This window comes from Microplitis demolitor, chromosome 7, assembly GCF_026212275.2.
Source record: "Microplitis demolitor isolate Queensland-Clemson2020A chromosome 7, iyMicDemo2.1a, whole genome shotgun sequence".
NCBI classification, from domain to species: Eukaryota; Metazoa; Arthropoda; class Insecta; order Hymenoptera; family Braconidae; genus Microplitis; species Microplitis demolitor.
In genome coordinates, this window is record NC_068551.1 from 21,665,947 (window position 1) to 21,680,696 (window position 14,750).

Consider the following 14,750-nt stretch of genomic DNA (forward strand, 5'->3'; position numbering starts at 1 on the left):
GTGTTAAAACCAGGAGAACAAGGAGAAAGACCGACGAAGGAGAAGGCGGCACACGGTGGCCAAAGTGCTCTGCGGCAATACAAAATACAGCAGCAGTTGAGCAGTGTGGTGCACGCTCTCGTCCGAGACGCACGTGTCGCCGGAGAAGAACATTGTGTTCTTGTATAATACCCTCATGTCCATGTGTGTTACCACGTGACTAACTACATGCGCGTGTTTATATTTTTTAGTTTTTTAAAATAGTGGATATTTAAATAGGATTTATTTTTATTTAATAATCTTGTGGATTTACTTTTTTTTTATTACTGAAATGATAGACTACTCGAGTAGCAAATAATTAACACGGCAATAAATTATTTTATTGAGTGTATATCAATAATTTAAGATAAACATTTTAATAAGAATTTAAATTTTGCTTTTTATTCTTTTAATTAATCTCAAGACCGGAAGTGCACCGGTATCCCTACCGACATGTTGCTTAATCTACAGGTAAGATTCTACTATTTATACCACTTTTTTTTATTGACTTTTACTTGAAATTTATTTTTTAAATACTAATTGATTCCTATAATGAATAGTGACGTAATGGTAAAAAGAAAAAAAAACCTTTACACCTTTTTACCCCTCGCAAGTTGTTAACCTTTTTAACTCTCGTCTCTTTGACTTGCCATTTTACAACGCGCGCATCAACTACCACTAGTAGAATTAGTATTAGTAGTAGTAGTTGTAGTTGTAGTAATTGTTGTTGTACAGAAGTATGCAGTAACATAGTGCACAGAGGCCTTTGAACCGGCGATCATCTATCACTGGCAAAAGCTTGATTTCCACTTTTGAACTATATATATATAATGTTACTGCTATATCATCCTTTTATCTCTATCTCCGCCAGTACGGAAGAATTGTGTTACATTCATAATTAGATTTCGTACTTTTTCATGTCTTGTATATCATGAATTTTTTTTTTTTTTAACGCCGTAACTTTGAATGTAACTCGAGCACCACCTTAAGCATTTTTTTCTCTTCTAAATAAACTCGAATATCAGATATGACAAAATTTAATAACCGAAATATTAAAACCAGCAATAAGTCTAGACGTTAATTAAAAAATGTTAAAATTTTTCACTCAGTTTCCGCTGCGCTGTTGCGCGTCAGTATTAAATTTTTTTTCCATGCATTTTTTAAACAATTTACATAGATATTGTGCATATACCGTTTAACTCAAAAAGATTGTGAGGATTTAAGAGAGGATGATAGCTGGGTCCATGTAAATGAGAGCGGCTTAAATGACAGTAAATTATTTTTTGTCGCGAAAGATGATAAATGGGAAAATTCTTGGCTGCTATTAGACCCGTAGATGAAAGAGCCAGGGGGTGATAAGCGGGTGGGCAGACTAAAGATTGTCCAGGAAAAGTGAGGCATCAAATATCGCGTTACAGTCGAGTGGAACTTACAACAAACAATAACCCTTCAGTACACCAGAGTGTACAGAGTAAAGTACCGAGTACTGAGTAGAGCCAGAGTATGAGGACTAGGCCGAGGACGCATGTAAGCAGACAAACGACCAGAGCACGATGCTTCTGGCTTCGGGGCGGTGAGCCATTAGCGACACAGCGGCGAGATCAGAGACCGAGGGCGGGGTGGGAGGCGGCCTAATTACACACGGTACCGGCCGACTTCAAAGGAGCCGCCAGTTCCTCTATATTCCGTGGTTATCCCTACCTCGACACTGTAGTTAGCCCTCTCTCACTCTCTATCTCTGTTATTGTTGTTGTTGTTGTTGTTGTCTTTGTTATTATTGTTGTTTCTGCTGCAACGAACCAATGGCGTTGCGTGCTCGCTTTTCGACAACAACAATCATTTTGTTCGTTAAATAAACTTTGGTTGTCTTGATGACTTGTCATTTAGATTTTCACTCGAAAATAATATTTATATTTATCATTAATATTTTTATGAGTTTGTGAAATTTAAGGTGACAAAAAAAAAATGATAATAAAAGTTAATAAGTTGAAACAGTTAAAATAAATAAAGCTTTTGTTGTGGCACACACGTGGCTAGGCACGCGTCGCAGACTGAAAGCGAGCACTTAATCAGTTCTGGTGAAGCTGGCGAATCGCGGGCCATGAGCTAAAGATGAAAAGGGTACATATAAAGATCCTGTGTTTATATATGTATATATATACATATATAAGTATACCAAAGTAATAATGTATAAATAAATAATTATTGTTTCAGTAAAATTTAATTTTAAATAAAAATTAAAATTTGTTGAATTTTTTTTGTTTAAAATTTATTTTCGAATTTTAGGTATTGTGTAATCCATAATTAACTACACTTAGACCCTTTGAAGTGAGACCGCAGCTTAAATAAACTATGCGACAAGTTTTATTTATTATTTAGATTTTTTATTCACTTGCTTCCGCAAAAGTTAGAGCAACACCAGAGCACCAGTAGTAGTATAAGTATATAGCATGCCAACCGAGTGAAGCACGCGTGAAGAATTTTCAAGACGAATTCTTAAAATAAGATTAAGAGACCTGTATATCTAGTCACACATCAAACAAACCACATTACATACTTGTTCGCGTAAATAAAAAATTTATCTGCTATAAATTGGCCATAAAAAATCTTTGATATTTATTTAATTTATCTGGCGTTGTAATTACTCTTGTAAATAATTAAACGGATAAATCTGGCTCGCGAATGAAAATGGACGATTTGCATCAGATCGCGTCTCATCGTATCGAGTAACGTTATTATAGTACAGGAAAATAAAGAAGAGAAAGTATGGGTCGCTAAGAAAGGAGAGGAAAATAAGATGAAAAAAAGGTAAAAATGAGAGCCAAGAGAGGGCCATCGCGTCGTTGAACGCGGTAAAATGCGAATGAGGATAGAAGAGAAGTTAGCACGAAGACGGTGTAGGCGGCACATCAAAGGAGCACCTCGGGCGTGAACGAGAGAGCGGTCACGCGGCTCAAGTAGAGAGCGGAAGACACCGTACCGCCACCAATCCTACTATAGTAATACATATATACAATACATACAACTACTACACTACAAGTATTTATACTACTACACACTAGTACTAGTGTAGGATGTCAGAAATCGAATGGATGGACGAGCGAACGGCATCCGATATATTTACTCCAATGGACCAGTGAGAGCATCGTCAGCATTATTATCGGCATATCGTCGAGCCGGAGAATCCCGTCAGGATCAGTCAGTACGACAGTCACGCTCACCGAATACTCGATACGCGCATCCATGACCAACCATCAACCAACCGTGCTCTCAAGGATATATACCATTATTATATTTCGCGCATCAATCTTCTCCAATGTAATCCAGAACAATAAACATCACTGATGTATCACAATAAATATCATTATTATTATTTTGACGATTTTGAACTCGTAATCTGGTCCGCAACGGGATCAAAATGCAAGATCGGAATTAAATTTCTAATTGTCATTTAAAAAAGAAAAAATCCTGATAAGAATTAATTAGAAGAATAAAAAAAATGATAACGTTAGTTTTTAAAAATAAAACCGACACGCTGATGAAGAAGAGACGAGAAAGAGGAGAGCACAAGAGTGCATATACAGTGCAACTCGTATAGAAGTTAAAGCAGTCATATTTTAGCCCTTGTTAGGCGGTGCAGGGTCTTCTCTGCGGCGGGTTGTGGAAGGAGAGAAAATCTCTTTGACTCGCCGACTACGCGCCACTCGTACACAACCGCCAATACAAACTTGTATGTAGTACACGTACATATCTATACATTCGCGGATTATATCTTCGCGCCATCGACTCACTTATCCTCATCCGTATCTCAACATTAATACAAATTTAATTGTATTTAATATTTTTCCATAATCATTAGCCGTTCAGTTACGGAAAAAAGTAACTCGTATCAATGCATTAAACCGATTATTTTTAATTTAAATAATTGAGTAAAAAAATATTTCACGTCAACGTTTTCTTGACCTTAAAAGTATAAACGAGTACGGGTTTTTGATATTTTTAATATAAATAAGTTGCTGACATCGAGACGCTTGGTCTCTTTGAAGCCGACAGTTGAGTCTAAGACGGTTCATGTTACTTATGTGCTAAACCTCTTTACTGAAAATCCCTTTTTTAATAAAGAATTTAATTATTTTGTTCACTTTTTTTTTTCTTTTGTTTTTTTTTCAGTTAAAAAAAAATATGTACAGAGTTTATGCGCGGTTGAGTCTCTTTAATTTGAGACAAGGAAATAGTAATGAGATTGTAAGACAACATCACAACAAATGGAGAGTATGTTAATTCGAGGTTGGCATTAAACATTCCTCATCGCTCTGCGTCTTTACATTCTTCTTATACATTAAGAATATGTACACATGCATGTATCGGTACTTATTAACTTGCGTGAGCTATCGTGATAGTAACAAGAGCTCATCATCATTATTGTTATGATGATGATGATGATGATGATGATGATCGCCGTCATCATCATCATCAACATCCGGTGTAACTTATCGCAAGGAATAAACTTATGAAACTGACCCGCGAATCAAATACTCACCGCAACCTACCGACTATTTTTAACTAGTTCAAGCCATTGACTTTTAAGACATACTTGTTACCACATATACCCGTTATTTTTCCTTTTATTTATTTATTTTTGTTATTTAGCTATTTAGTTTTTGTGATCTTGAGTCCGAGCACCTGTTGCGTTTTTCGACTCAGAATCAACGAATAGTCTGACTCTTTGACTCTTGTTTCGGAGTAAAAAAAAAAGACGCGTGCGTCAAGAAGCCAGCATAACATACGAAAACACGAATGGAACCTACTGACGACTACCCCGCCTGCCTGCACACACACCACACACCTAACCGCCGCTCTGTGATTTACGGCATAATAAAGAGGTTGCATAATGGTGAGCAGCCCTGAGGCTCGAGCCGCCTGCAAAGGGACTAAGTTGTTCCTTAACAAAAAAGCTCGTGCTTATATATTTAGATCAATTTATATTTCCTTTTTTTTTCTAAAAGTTATTTAATATTAATTACGACTTTCAGATTTATTGATACACGATTTTTTTCTCCTTATTTATAATTATTTTTGAGCGCGAAAACTGTCAAATTTTAAAATCGGAAAATTTATTAGTGAGCTATTAATTTTATTTTTATCAAGAACTTGGATAATATATATTTTTTTTAATTACATTGATTTTTAAAATATTTAAAAATCATCCGCGGTATTTTCCTTTTAAATATGACGTAAATTTTTAATGGAGTACCAGATAGAGAGATAATTATAAGAATAAAAATTGAGAAGTAGATTTCTTTTTTTTAATTTTCCCTTGTAAGTGTGAGACACTAATTAACTAGATAGGTAATTTTAATAATTATTTTTTTTCTCTGATTATTTAACGGGTTATTGCTGGTATATATATCTGGTATATATATATATATTATATATATTATAAGCCTAAGAGACGCGCGGTGTGTTGCGGGTCATTATGCTCGATCATATATCGCTTTCTCGCTCTAAAACAGAGGCTACGTCGTTCTTTAAGTTGTGTCGGCTCCTTTCATGTTGAAGCTTCTGTTTCTACGGTGTTTCCGCTGGCGGCTACTGTCCTGGAGCTCGTCGACCCTAATCGCCTTAGACGGTACAAAAGAGGAAAAAAAAGAAAATAATAATAATAATAACAATAAAAAAAAGAAAAGGTATAAGATAAGAAAAAATGAAAAGAAATAAAAAAATATATCCTCAGCATCATCCCACTAAGGACCAGCTCGAGTGACTCAACAATTTAACTGTAATACGCACTTTTGTTTATGTGTTAAATCAATCTCAATAAACAACAAATAAATCGAGCTGTGCAATAAATAAATATATAAACATACGTATGAAAAAAAAAATATACGATTTCGGTATAGTTTATATGATTAAAATTCACTTCCGAATTTAGCTCTAAGGGTGGAACGAAATATAATCCTCTCAAGGCTGACCCAAAGTCGCTAGAGCATAAATTTATAAAGAGATAAATTATGAGGCGAGATCATATAATGCCGGCAGATCGGATCGGCAAAAGGGAAGAGCAGAGGAGAGAGAAAATAACAAGAAGAATAATAAGGATCCTCTCTACTCAACTCAGCTCGCGAGCAAAGCATCATCAGAGAACACAGCTACTGAATTGCCCGCTGATATCCTCGCTCTGGGATATGATGCTCGTTCCGCGAGATCTGTTGGTTGGTTACCTCTTGCTTGCTTGCTTGCTTATATTTTTATCCTTGTTCTTATTTTTCTTCGACTAATATTTTATATCTCCGTCTCATTCCCGACAGTTGGTTCAGTATCCTCGTATCTCGTTCGATGCGCTTGGCTAACTCGCCCCAGGTGCCGACAAACTCGTCCACCTCGATCTTCTTACTCAGGGCATATCCCGCGTGGCCATCAACCGGGTTTCCTCAAGATGCACAACCACAAGCATTTTATGTCGGCGCTTATTCTTAACTATATACCATAATAACAACCACCCAATATATACAACATTTACTGTCATTACATTTGGCTATTTGTCAGACGAGAATAACCCAACACAAAATATATAGCATTTAAATATACAGTGTAAAAAAAACCGGGGTAAGTCTAATCGGTGTAGGTGTTAAACTTTGCGGTGTTAAATTTCAACACTGAATGCAAGGTTTAAAAAAACCGCTTGATCTTAAATTGATCCCATTTTTAACATCGCTCTTTTTACAGTGAATTAATCATTTAATAAATATTTATTAATCAGATATTAAATATGTCGTGTATGAATTTCAGATAGCAGTGTGTCTGGTAGTACTGGCTGCATCGGTATCTGCGGAGGACAAGACCTCATTGGCACCCGACACAGTGTCGCTGTCACCGGCTCCAGCGTCTCCGATAACGCAGAGCAACACGATACAGAAGCTGAGAAAAATTCTCGAAAAAAATGATCAGGAGGAGCCACGTGAGCTCAAACGTGTATCTCTCAGTAATCGTTTCGTCACATGTAACGATGGCTCGCAAGCTGGATTTTATTATAGAAAATCCGTTTCTAAGAAATGGATTGTGTTTCTTGAAGGCGGGTGGTGTTGTTTCGATTATCAGTCGTGTAGACACAGATGGGCTAATTTGAGAAATTTTATGACTTCTACCAATTGGTCAGACACTCGAGAAGGTATAACTACTATTATTATAATTATTTTTACAACACTGTAAAAAATCGCGAGTGAATTCGCGATTGCGGATTTTATTTAAATCCAGGTTCACTCCGATTCGGAGTTAATTTTACTCCATGGAGATTAAATAAATACATAGTCATCCACTCCGGATTTAATGCGCGTTCAGTCCGAAAATTTTTTACAGTGTAAAGTTGCGCTAATAATTTTTTTTTAATGTAAATTAAATTTTGAAAAATACCAAAATTATTTTTTATTTACAGTTGGAGGCATATTGTCACCAAACCCACGCGAAAATCCCCATTGGTGGAGCGTAAACCATGTGTATGTAAATTTATTTTCTGCTGTACTTTGTTTTAGTTTTTATAAATTTATTTTTTTGTTATGATAATTATTATATTATGCAATTTTTTGAATAACTAGATATATACCCTACTGCACGAGTGATAGCTGGAGCGGCACTAGAAAACATATCGAGGGATTTTTTTCATTTTTGGGAGCAGAAATATTATTGCAAGTGATTCGGGACCTAATGCCACTTGGTCTTGACACCGGGACCAGTCTTATGCTCGCGGGAAGCAGCGCCGGCGGGACTGGCGTAATGTTGAATCTCGATCGCGTAAAGAATCTCATACATAACGACTTGGGGAAGAAGAATATTGTCGTAAGGGGTATCAGCGACTCTGGATGGTTCTTAGACCGCGAGCCATACGCCCCAAATGGCGGCATGTCACCCGTGGAAACCGTTAGAATGGGCATGGAATTATGGGACGCACGTATGCCCGATAATTGCGTCGCTCAGTATCCAGATGAACCATGGAGATGTTTCTTTGGGTACAGATTGTACCCATCTCTCACTGGTAATTACTTGTATTTTTTATCAGTAAAAATTTCGCAGTTAGGACAAAATTTCGAATTTATTCTTTTCACTTGAAAAATTATCCCGAATCAAATTACTTAATTAATTGTAATTGTTGAGTATACTTTTAATTTACACAAAAAGAATTTTTGAAAATATGCACATGTAGAAAATTTGAAAAACTAGAGGTGCAATTTTCTGCAATACTTTTTTTTTTTTTTAATTTATCGTTTTTGACAAAATTCAAAAATTATTAGACATCGCGTAATTTCAGTATCATAAAATATTTTGCATTATAAAATTTTTCAAAAATTTCTCTGGGTAACTATACATTTTTCGCGCCAAGAAATCCTTTTTTTTTGTGTAGGTACTATTGACTTTTTTAGATTAACTTGAAAAATTTTAAAATTTTATGGGTCGTAGCCCATATTTTATTCATCTACATTCGATACACGAAAAATTTCCTCTAAATAATAAAAAAAATTGTTTTTTTTTTTAATTACAGCACCATTGTTTATTTTTCAATGGCTTTTTGACAAAGCGCAAATGAAAGCTAACAATGTTGGTACGCCAATGAGTAAAGAACAATGGAATTATATCCATAAAATGGGTGATAGTTTACGTCAAACGTTTGACAATGTCACTGCAGTGTTCGCACCAAGTTGTATAAGCCACAATGTATTAACAATACGTGATTGGCAGATGGTTAAAATTGACGAAGTTTCACTACCACAAGCGTTACATTGTTGGGAAAAGAATCCTCCTCACCGTGCCAACACGTATGTTACATTTATTTTTTTTATTAAAAAAATTTACTTCGCTTTGTGGAATTAGTTTTTTTAATTAATGCCCAATTTTTTTTTTTAAAGGAACAACACACAAGTAGAAACTAATCAATCTTGTGGCAAGTCAATTACGAATCCGTCATTGCGCACAAACCAGACGAAAAAAAATACGACAGTAACATCTGCTACAAGTGGAAATAATGATAATAGAAGAAACGATGATGATACAGGTGTTGATATAAAGCAAAACATAAATTTACTTGGGAGAAAAAATCGCGTTAAAATGACGATGGGTAATAACAGTAACGGTCCGATCAATGGGAGAGGAAATAAAAAAAGAAAACGCAGAAGAAAGCATAAAGATAATAAACGTCTGAGGGAGCGCAACAGAAATGGGAAAAATAGAGAGAGAAAAGATAAACGTCAAAGGAGAAAAGAAGGCAAGTATTTATTTATTATTAAAGAAAAATTTTATGGAATGTCACTAACTTATTAATTTTTCATAAAACACAATACTTATATGTTCAAGTTAATTTGCATGAATTTTAACCCTGCAGTAGTCTCGTGTTCTTTAGTGTTTCGCTTCTACTACAGCGACATTCTATCATTTGAATAGTGTCCTGTGAGGAAAATTCTCATAACGGGAGTGCTGAGGTTAATAAAAAAATTTTCCTAAAAAAAACCCCTACTAGAATTGAATTGCTTTTCTCCCTACACTGTAAAAAATTGTAGAGAATTCGGAATGATTACGGACTTTAATTTACTTCGTCACTCGGAGTTCCGGACTTAACCGGGAGTTTATTTTTTCAGCTGAGTGATTTCGGAGTAATCTAGATTTTATTTAAACCTGCATTCACTCCGATTCGGAGTTTTAATGATAGAATAAACTCTCCAGAGTAAATTCAACTCCGAGGGTATGAAATAAATAAACAGTCACCTTCTCCACATTCACTTCGCTAATTTTTTACATTATATAAAATTTAAAATTACAAGAAACTGATGATAACTTTATCTATTGATTTATTAACTAAATAATAAAAATTTTCAGGACGTAAACAAAATAATAATAAATATATAAGTGGTAATAATCATCGCACAATGTTGAATGACACACGACCACAACGTTCATTGTTATCGGGAGGTAACAGAAGAGAAAGAACATGCGCGGATAATAATTGTCAACATCGTCATATTGAGAGATGCACTTGGCCACAGTGTAATCACAGCTGTCCAAAGCTTCATAACCCGTTTACCGGGGAAGAAATGGATTTTATTGAATTATTAAAGAGTTTTGGACTTGACATGAAAAGCGTTGCTAATGCACTCGGTATTGACATTCACACTCTCAATAACATGAATCACGCCGAGCTACTTAATTTATTGACGCAGCAAGCGAACTAACCCCCAAAATAATAAGACTCTTAAAACCGCTAAACTAATTACGTCCCCATTTATTTTTTAATGTTAATCAACATGTAATTAACGTCACAAATCATTTTTATTCTTTGATACACCGGTTATACGACCAAATCTTTATGTATATAGTGTTTCTCACTAAAAGTTTTATACTATAGATTTATATATATATAATTTATATGTATGTAGTTTATAATGTTGTACACAATTTTTTTATTATTTATTTTAATATTATAGATAATTAAGAATGAATAATGATACAAATTTTTTTTAAGTTCTTTTTTGATGTTAAAGAAAAATTATTGATCAATGGGGTAGCGGTTTGACCGTTAAATTTTTTTAAAAATCATTTTTTAAAATAAAATATTTTGATATTTAAAATTACCATTAAATCCTCAGAAATTTATATATTTTTTATATTTAATTTATTGTAATTATAATTACCATAATTATTATGAAAAAAAAGCCCTACCCTATTTATAGACTGATTAAATTATCTACCTCAGCAAATAAAATTGCATTGACGTCCTTCGTACGTAAAATAAAATAAACCATATTCTAATATCATTTATACTTAAAATATGTAATCTAACTAATTAAGAAAATAAATATTAAAGTAGTCTTTGTAATTTTAAAAATTCAACAAACGAATATATATCTATATATAAAATATATCTACATCTGTGTAATTTAATAACTACCATTTATTTATTTATCATGGATCGAAAAAATATTTTTAACAAACGAACCCGAAAACTAGCATCTATTGGATTTATTTATTACTTTATAATTTTTAAAATAAATATACCATCAATGTTATCATGATCGTCTGTTAATAAATATAAATTAATAATATTGATATGTAAATCAGGACAGTTGTATATATACGTCATTAATAAAAAAATGTTTTTAATAAAATATTATTATTGACTACTTTTTATTTTTAATTACTGATAAGAAATTAATATAAATATTCCAGCAGAGTAAACTTTCTTTTTTAGTCTCGTATGAATATTTTTTACACAGAAAAAATAACTTCTAGAAACATTTTATTTTTTTTCTAAAGAAAATTCTAATTAAGATTTGATTCAAAATTATTTTCTTAATCAAAAATATTTAAGTTTAGTTCGATATATTTTTTTCAAAATAATGTAAATAAATTTTTATTTTCTTCTGTCATTTTTATTTGCTTACTAAACTGAAAAAAAAAAATGACTTTTGTACAAATAATATTTTCTCAAATAATAAATCAATAAAAATTATTCATTATCAATTTCATATTTAAATTTAAAAATAACTTTCTTGACCGGAAAATCCGAATTTATTCACGGTACTCGAAAAAAAAAAGTAATTAGCATACTTCGATCTGAGCTGATTTCTTCGATTAAGAAAATGATTTTCAATAGTCATAAAATTTTTTAATCATACTGATTTTCAGTGTGTCCTTAAAACGCGCAACTTAAAATTGTCATCCAAGATTTAAAAAAAAAATAATCAGTTTTTTTCCCCGGTCTAATATTAATTTGAGTGTAAGTTAAGTTGTAATTTGAGCAGAGTATAAAGACAGGAAACGATATTTAATGATGTGGGGAAGAGCATTATCATCACCAGAGACTCCAGAGAGTAAATGCGAGTGAAGCTTGATGATGCATGGTAGTATAGTTAGTTAGGTATGTATCCCTCTTTACTTCATAGCATTTCATGTGTGCTTATGTCGGGGGCAATTGACGAGGAAGTAATGAGTACCTCCAAAGCGGGGGCTGTATGTGCGGTTCGTAAATCTCGATTAAACTATGACTAGCTGCTGCTGGTCATCAGTTGCACGCTCTAAACCTGCTGTATTCCATTCTCTTATATTTTAAAAACAAACTTTATTACAAAAAAAATAAATTTGTTTTCAAGCAAATTACTAATTACTCGCAATCATTTCATGATTTTAGTGATAATTTTCATGTGAGAAGTAACAGAAAATGTTTAAAAAAATATTGATTATTATTTTAACTGTGGACGTGGGTAAGTGCTGACTACTTTAATTTTTTTATTTAAAATTTGGTAACTTATTTTATGTTTTTTATTTCAATTAAAATAAAATAATTAGCTCGTTCAACACAATGTGGCAAAGTATGGCTGACAGTATCGTCACTGTGGCGACCGATAGCAGCGAGTGATAAAGTAATTGACGCGGAGCTTGAAGTTAATTGGGATTTAGACTGTCAGCCGAATATCGAACCTCCTGATACTATTAAAGTGTTCAATGCCGATCCAATTCATAGTAATTTATTTTATTTTAATAGTTCATATATTTTTTCAAATAAAAACGGAAGTTTAGTGATGGAAAAATAATAAAATAACAAGCGTTAGATAAAATTTATATTAATTATGATTGATATTTCAGACAAGAGCTTGCAGCCCCAATTGATACTGACACTCGCTGAACATCCGGACGGTTATTATCGTACAAATATTGAGGTCGGAAGGCCTTCTTTACCAGGTGGTTGGGATGCTACGGGAGGTGCAACTCTACCAGGACCACATTGTTTGAAACACTACGCAGCGTTATATAAAAATAATGTAATTCTAACAAGTTCATGTTTACAAATTTGGCCAACTTGGATGTATGACCTCAGGTGTAAATTTTTTTTTACTTCAGAACATTTTAAAAGCGATTAAATAATTTTAAACCCTTCAAATTCCGACCAATTCATAACAGAATTAAAATAAATAATCAATTAATTGATTTCAATTACCGATTTCCGAAATTTAAAATATCGAATGAACGTTTTATTAAACTTCAAATTGTTTGTTGGGAATAAATTAATGAAGTATTTGAGATGTATGTTGATTACAAATTTAATGTATAAATTTACAGAAGGCAATTAGGAAGATTACCAATAGGAAGTCTGATGATACCTGGAACTCACAACTCAGGATGTTACAAGCACGAAGATCTAACTCGTAAAGATGCATTCCAAAGATATTTATTAACTCAAGATCGTGATGTATGGACGCAATTGGTGCACGGGATACGGTACCTAGATATCAGAGTAGGTCATTATCCCCCACCGATGCATAATGGTTCCCATAGTGCAGAAGATACTAATCATACGTCAGGTAGATTTTGGGTTAATCACGACGTAATACGGATCAATCCTCTTACTACTATTATCAGAGATGTGAGAAATTTTTTGGATGTCGCTCGCGGTGAAGTTGTTATCCTCGATTTTCATAGGTACCTACTATATCTAACAAATTTAATTACAGGTGTACAGATAACTGATACCACGAAAATCTACGTTGTAAAAAATTGGGAGTGAATCCACTCCGCGATAACTCCGAATTTAATTCGCATTCACTCCGCAAATTTTTTACAGTGCAATAGATTTTAAAAGCAAAAAGGATAAATCGAATTGCTACTACCGTGATTGGATCTATAGGTTGGATCAGTTGACATGAAATTAATTAAATTTTCCAGATTTCCAATTGGATTTGAAAGTAGACCAAGTCGTCATAGACGTTTGGCGTCGATGCTTTATCGAGAATTCGGCGGGCTGATACTAAAACCTAGTCGAGGAGTTGACGGTCTTGGACCGACATTGAATGAAATTTGGAACAGCGGAAGAAGATTAATAATTTGTTACGGCGACAAACATACTGTCAATGGTAAAATAAAAGTCTATACATAAATTTTTTATTTTCATTATTGATAATTATGAGGATTTTTGAATATACTAATGAACATATTTATTTTAATTAAAAGAGTACGAGTGGCTTTGGCCGCCGTTAACACAAGTCTGGGGTAACCAACAAACAACTCAGGGTCTCTTTGAATACCTAAATAGTGTGCTAATGGGCCCAGAGAGAAAGCCAAGAAATACATTGAATCCTCTTTGGGCAATAATGGCTGAGCTTACACCACGACCTTTTGATATAATATTTAATCCGAGCGGTGCTGGGCTCAGACAGATGGCAGATGCGGTAAATCGCAATCTCTCGAGTTTATTTCAAAATGAATGGTGGAAACAGACTAATATAGTTGCCACTGACTTCTTCCTCGGTAATAATCTCATTCAAGTATCCATTCAGTCTAATATTAAAAAAAGTAATATTGCTCAGTGGAGTTTTTTATAATTACTCACAATTATTAAATACTTTTATTTATTTAAATATTTATCTACGTATTTATTCATTTAAATTTATTACTTTTTAATCCGTTAAATAAATTGTAATTCAAATTTTATTAAAAATATTTTCTTTAAACAGGATGCAAAAGTTTTTTTTTATTTTCATTTTCTCATATTTTGCTCCATATCTATATGTATAATTATAAAAATAAAGATGATATTTAATTATGTAAATATTTTTTTATAGTCATCATATTAAAAATCTGAGTACCGAAAAAAAAAGATCGCATGTGTCCGAGTGATAAAGTTCAATATGTAAATAAATCAGTATATTTATTATTATATTTATATATATACGTAATTGTGTAATATGTGAGAAAAA

General features: G+C 33.2%; 2 protein-coding genes across 3 annotated transcripts; both read left to right on the plus strand.

Annotated features, from left to right (window-relative positions):
- Window positions 1-119: 119 nt before the first annotated feature.
- LOC103569506 (palmitoleoyl-protein carboxylesterase NOTUM) lies at window positions 120-10,427 on the plus strand. Its single transcript, XM_008546838.2, has 7 exons — window positions 120-489; window positions 6,808-7,186; window positions 7,451-7,511; window positions 7,611-8,047; window positions 8,552-8,825; window positions 8,916-9,271; window positions 9,880-10,427. Exons 1-7 carry the CDS (start codon window positions 472-474, stop codon window positions 10,230-10,232), a joined length of 1,878 nt encoding a protein of 625 aa, XP_008545060.1. The 5' UTR covers window positions 120-471; the 3' UTR covers window positions 10,233-10,427.
- A 1,633-nt stretch (window positions 10,428-12,060) lies between these two features.
- LOC103569512 (PI-PLC X domain-containing protein 1-like) lies at window positions 12,061-14,704 on the plus strand. 2 transcript variants are annotated; one of them, XM_008546845.2, is made up of 7 exons: window positions 12,061-12,260; window positions 12,346-12,519; window positions 12,643-12,874; window positions 13,117-13,476; window positions 13,720-13,907; window positions 14,005-14,301; window positions 14,616-14,704. In XM_008546845.2, the coding sequence occupies exons 1-7, from the start codon at window positions 12,218-12,220 to the stop codon at window positions 14,633-14,635; spliced, it is 1,314 nt and encodes a 437-aa protein (XP_008545067.2). In that variant the 5' UTR covers window positions 12,061-12,217; the 3' UTR covers window positions 14,636-14,704. The 2 variants fall into 2 exon arrangements, with proteins under 2 accessions (XP_008545067.2, XP_053596520.1); XM_053740545.1 differs by lacking the exon at window positions 14,616-14,704 and having other exon boundaries at window positions 14,005-14,421.
- Window positions 14,705-14,750: the final 46 nt, after the last annotated feature.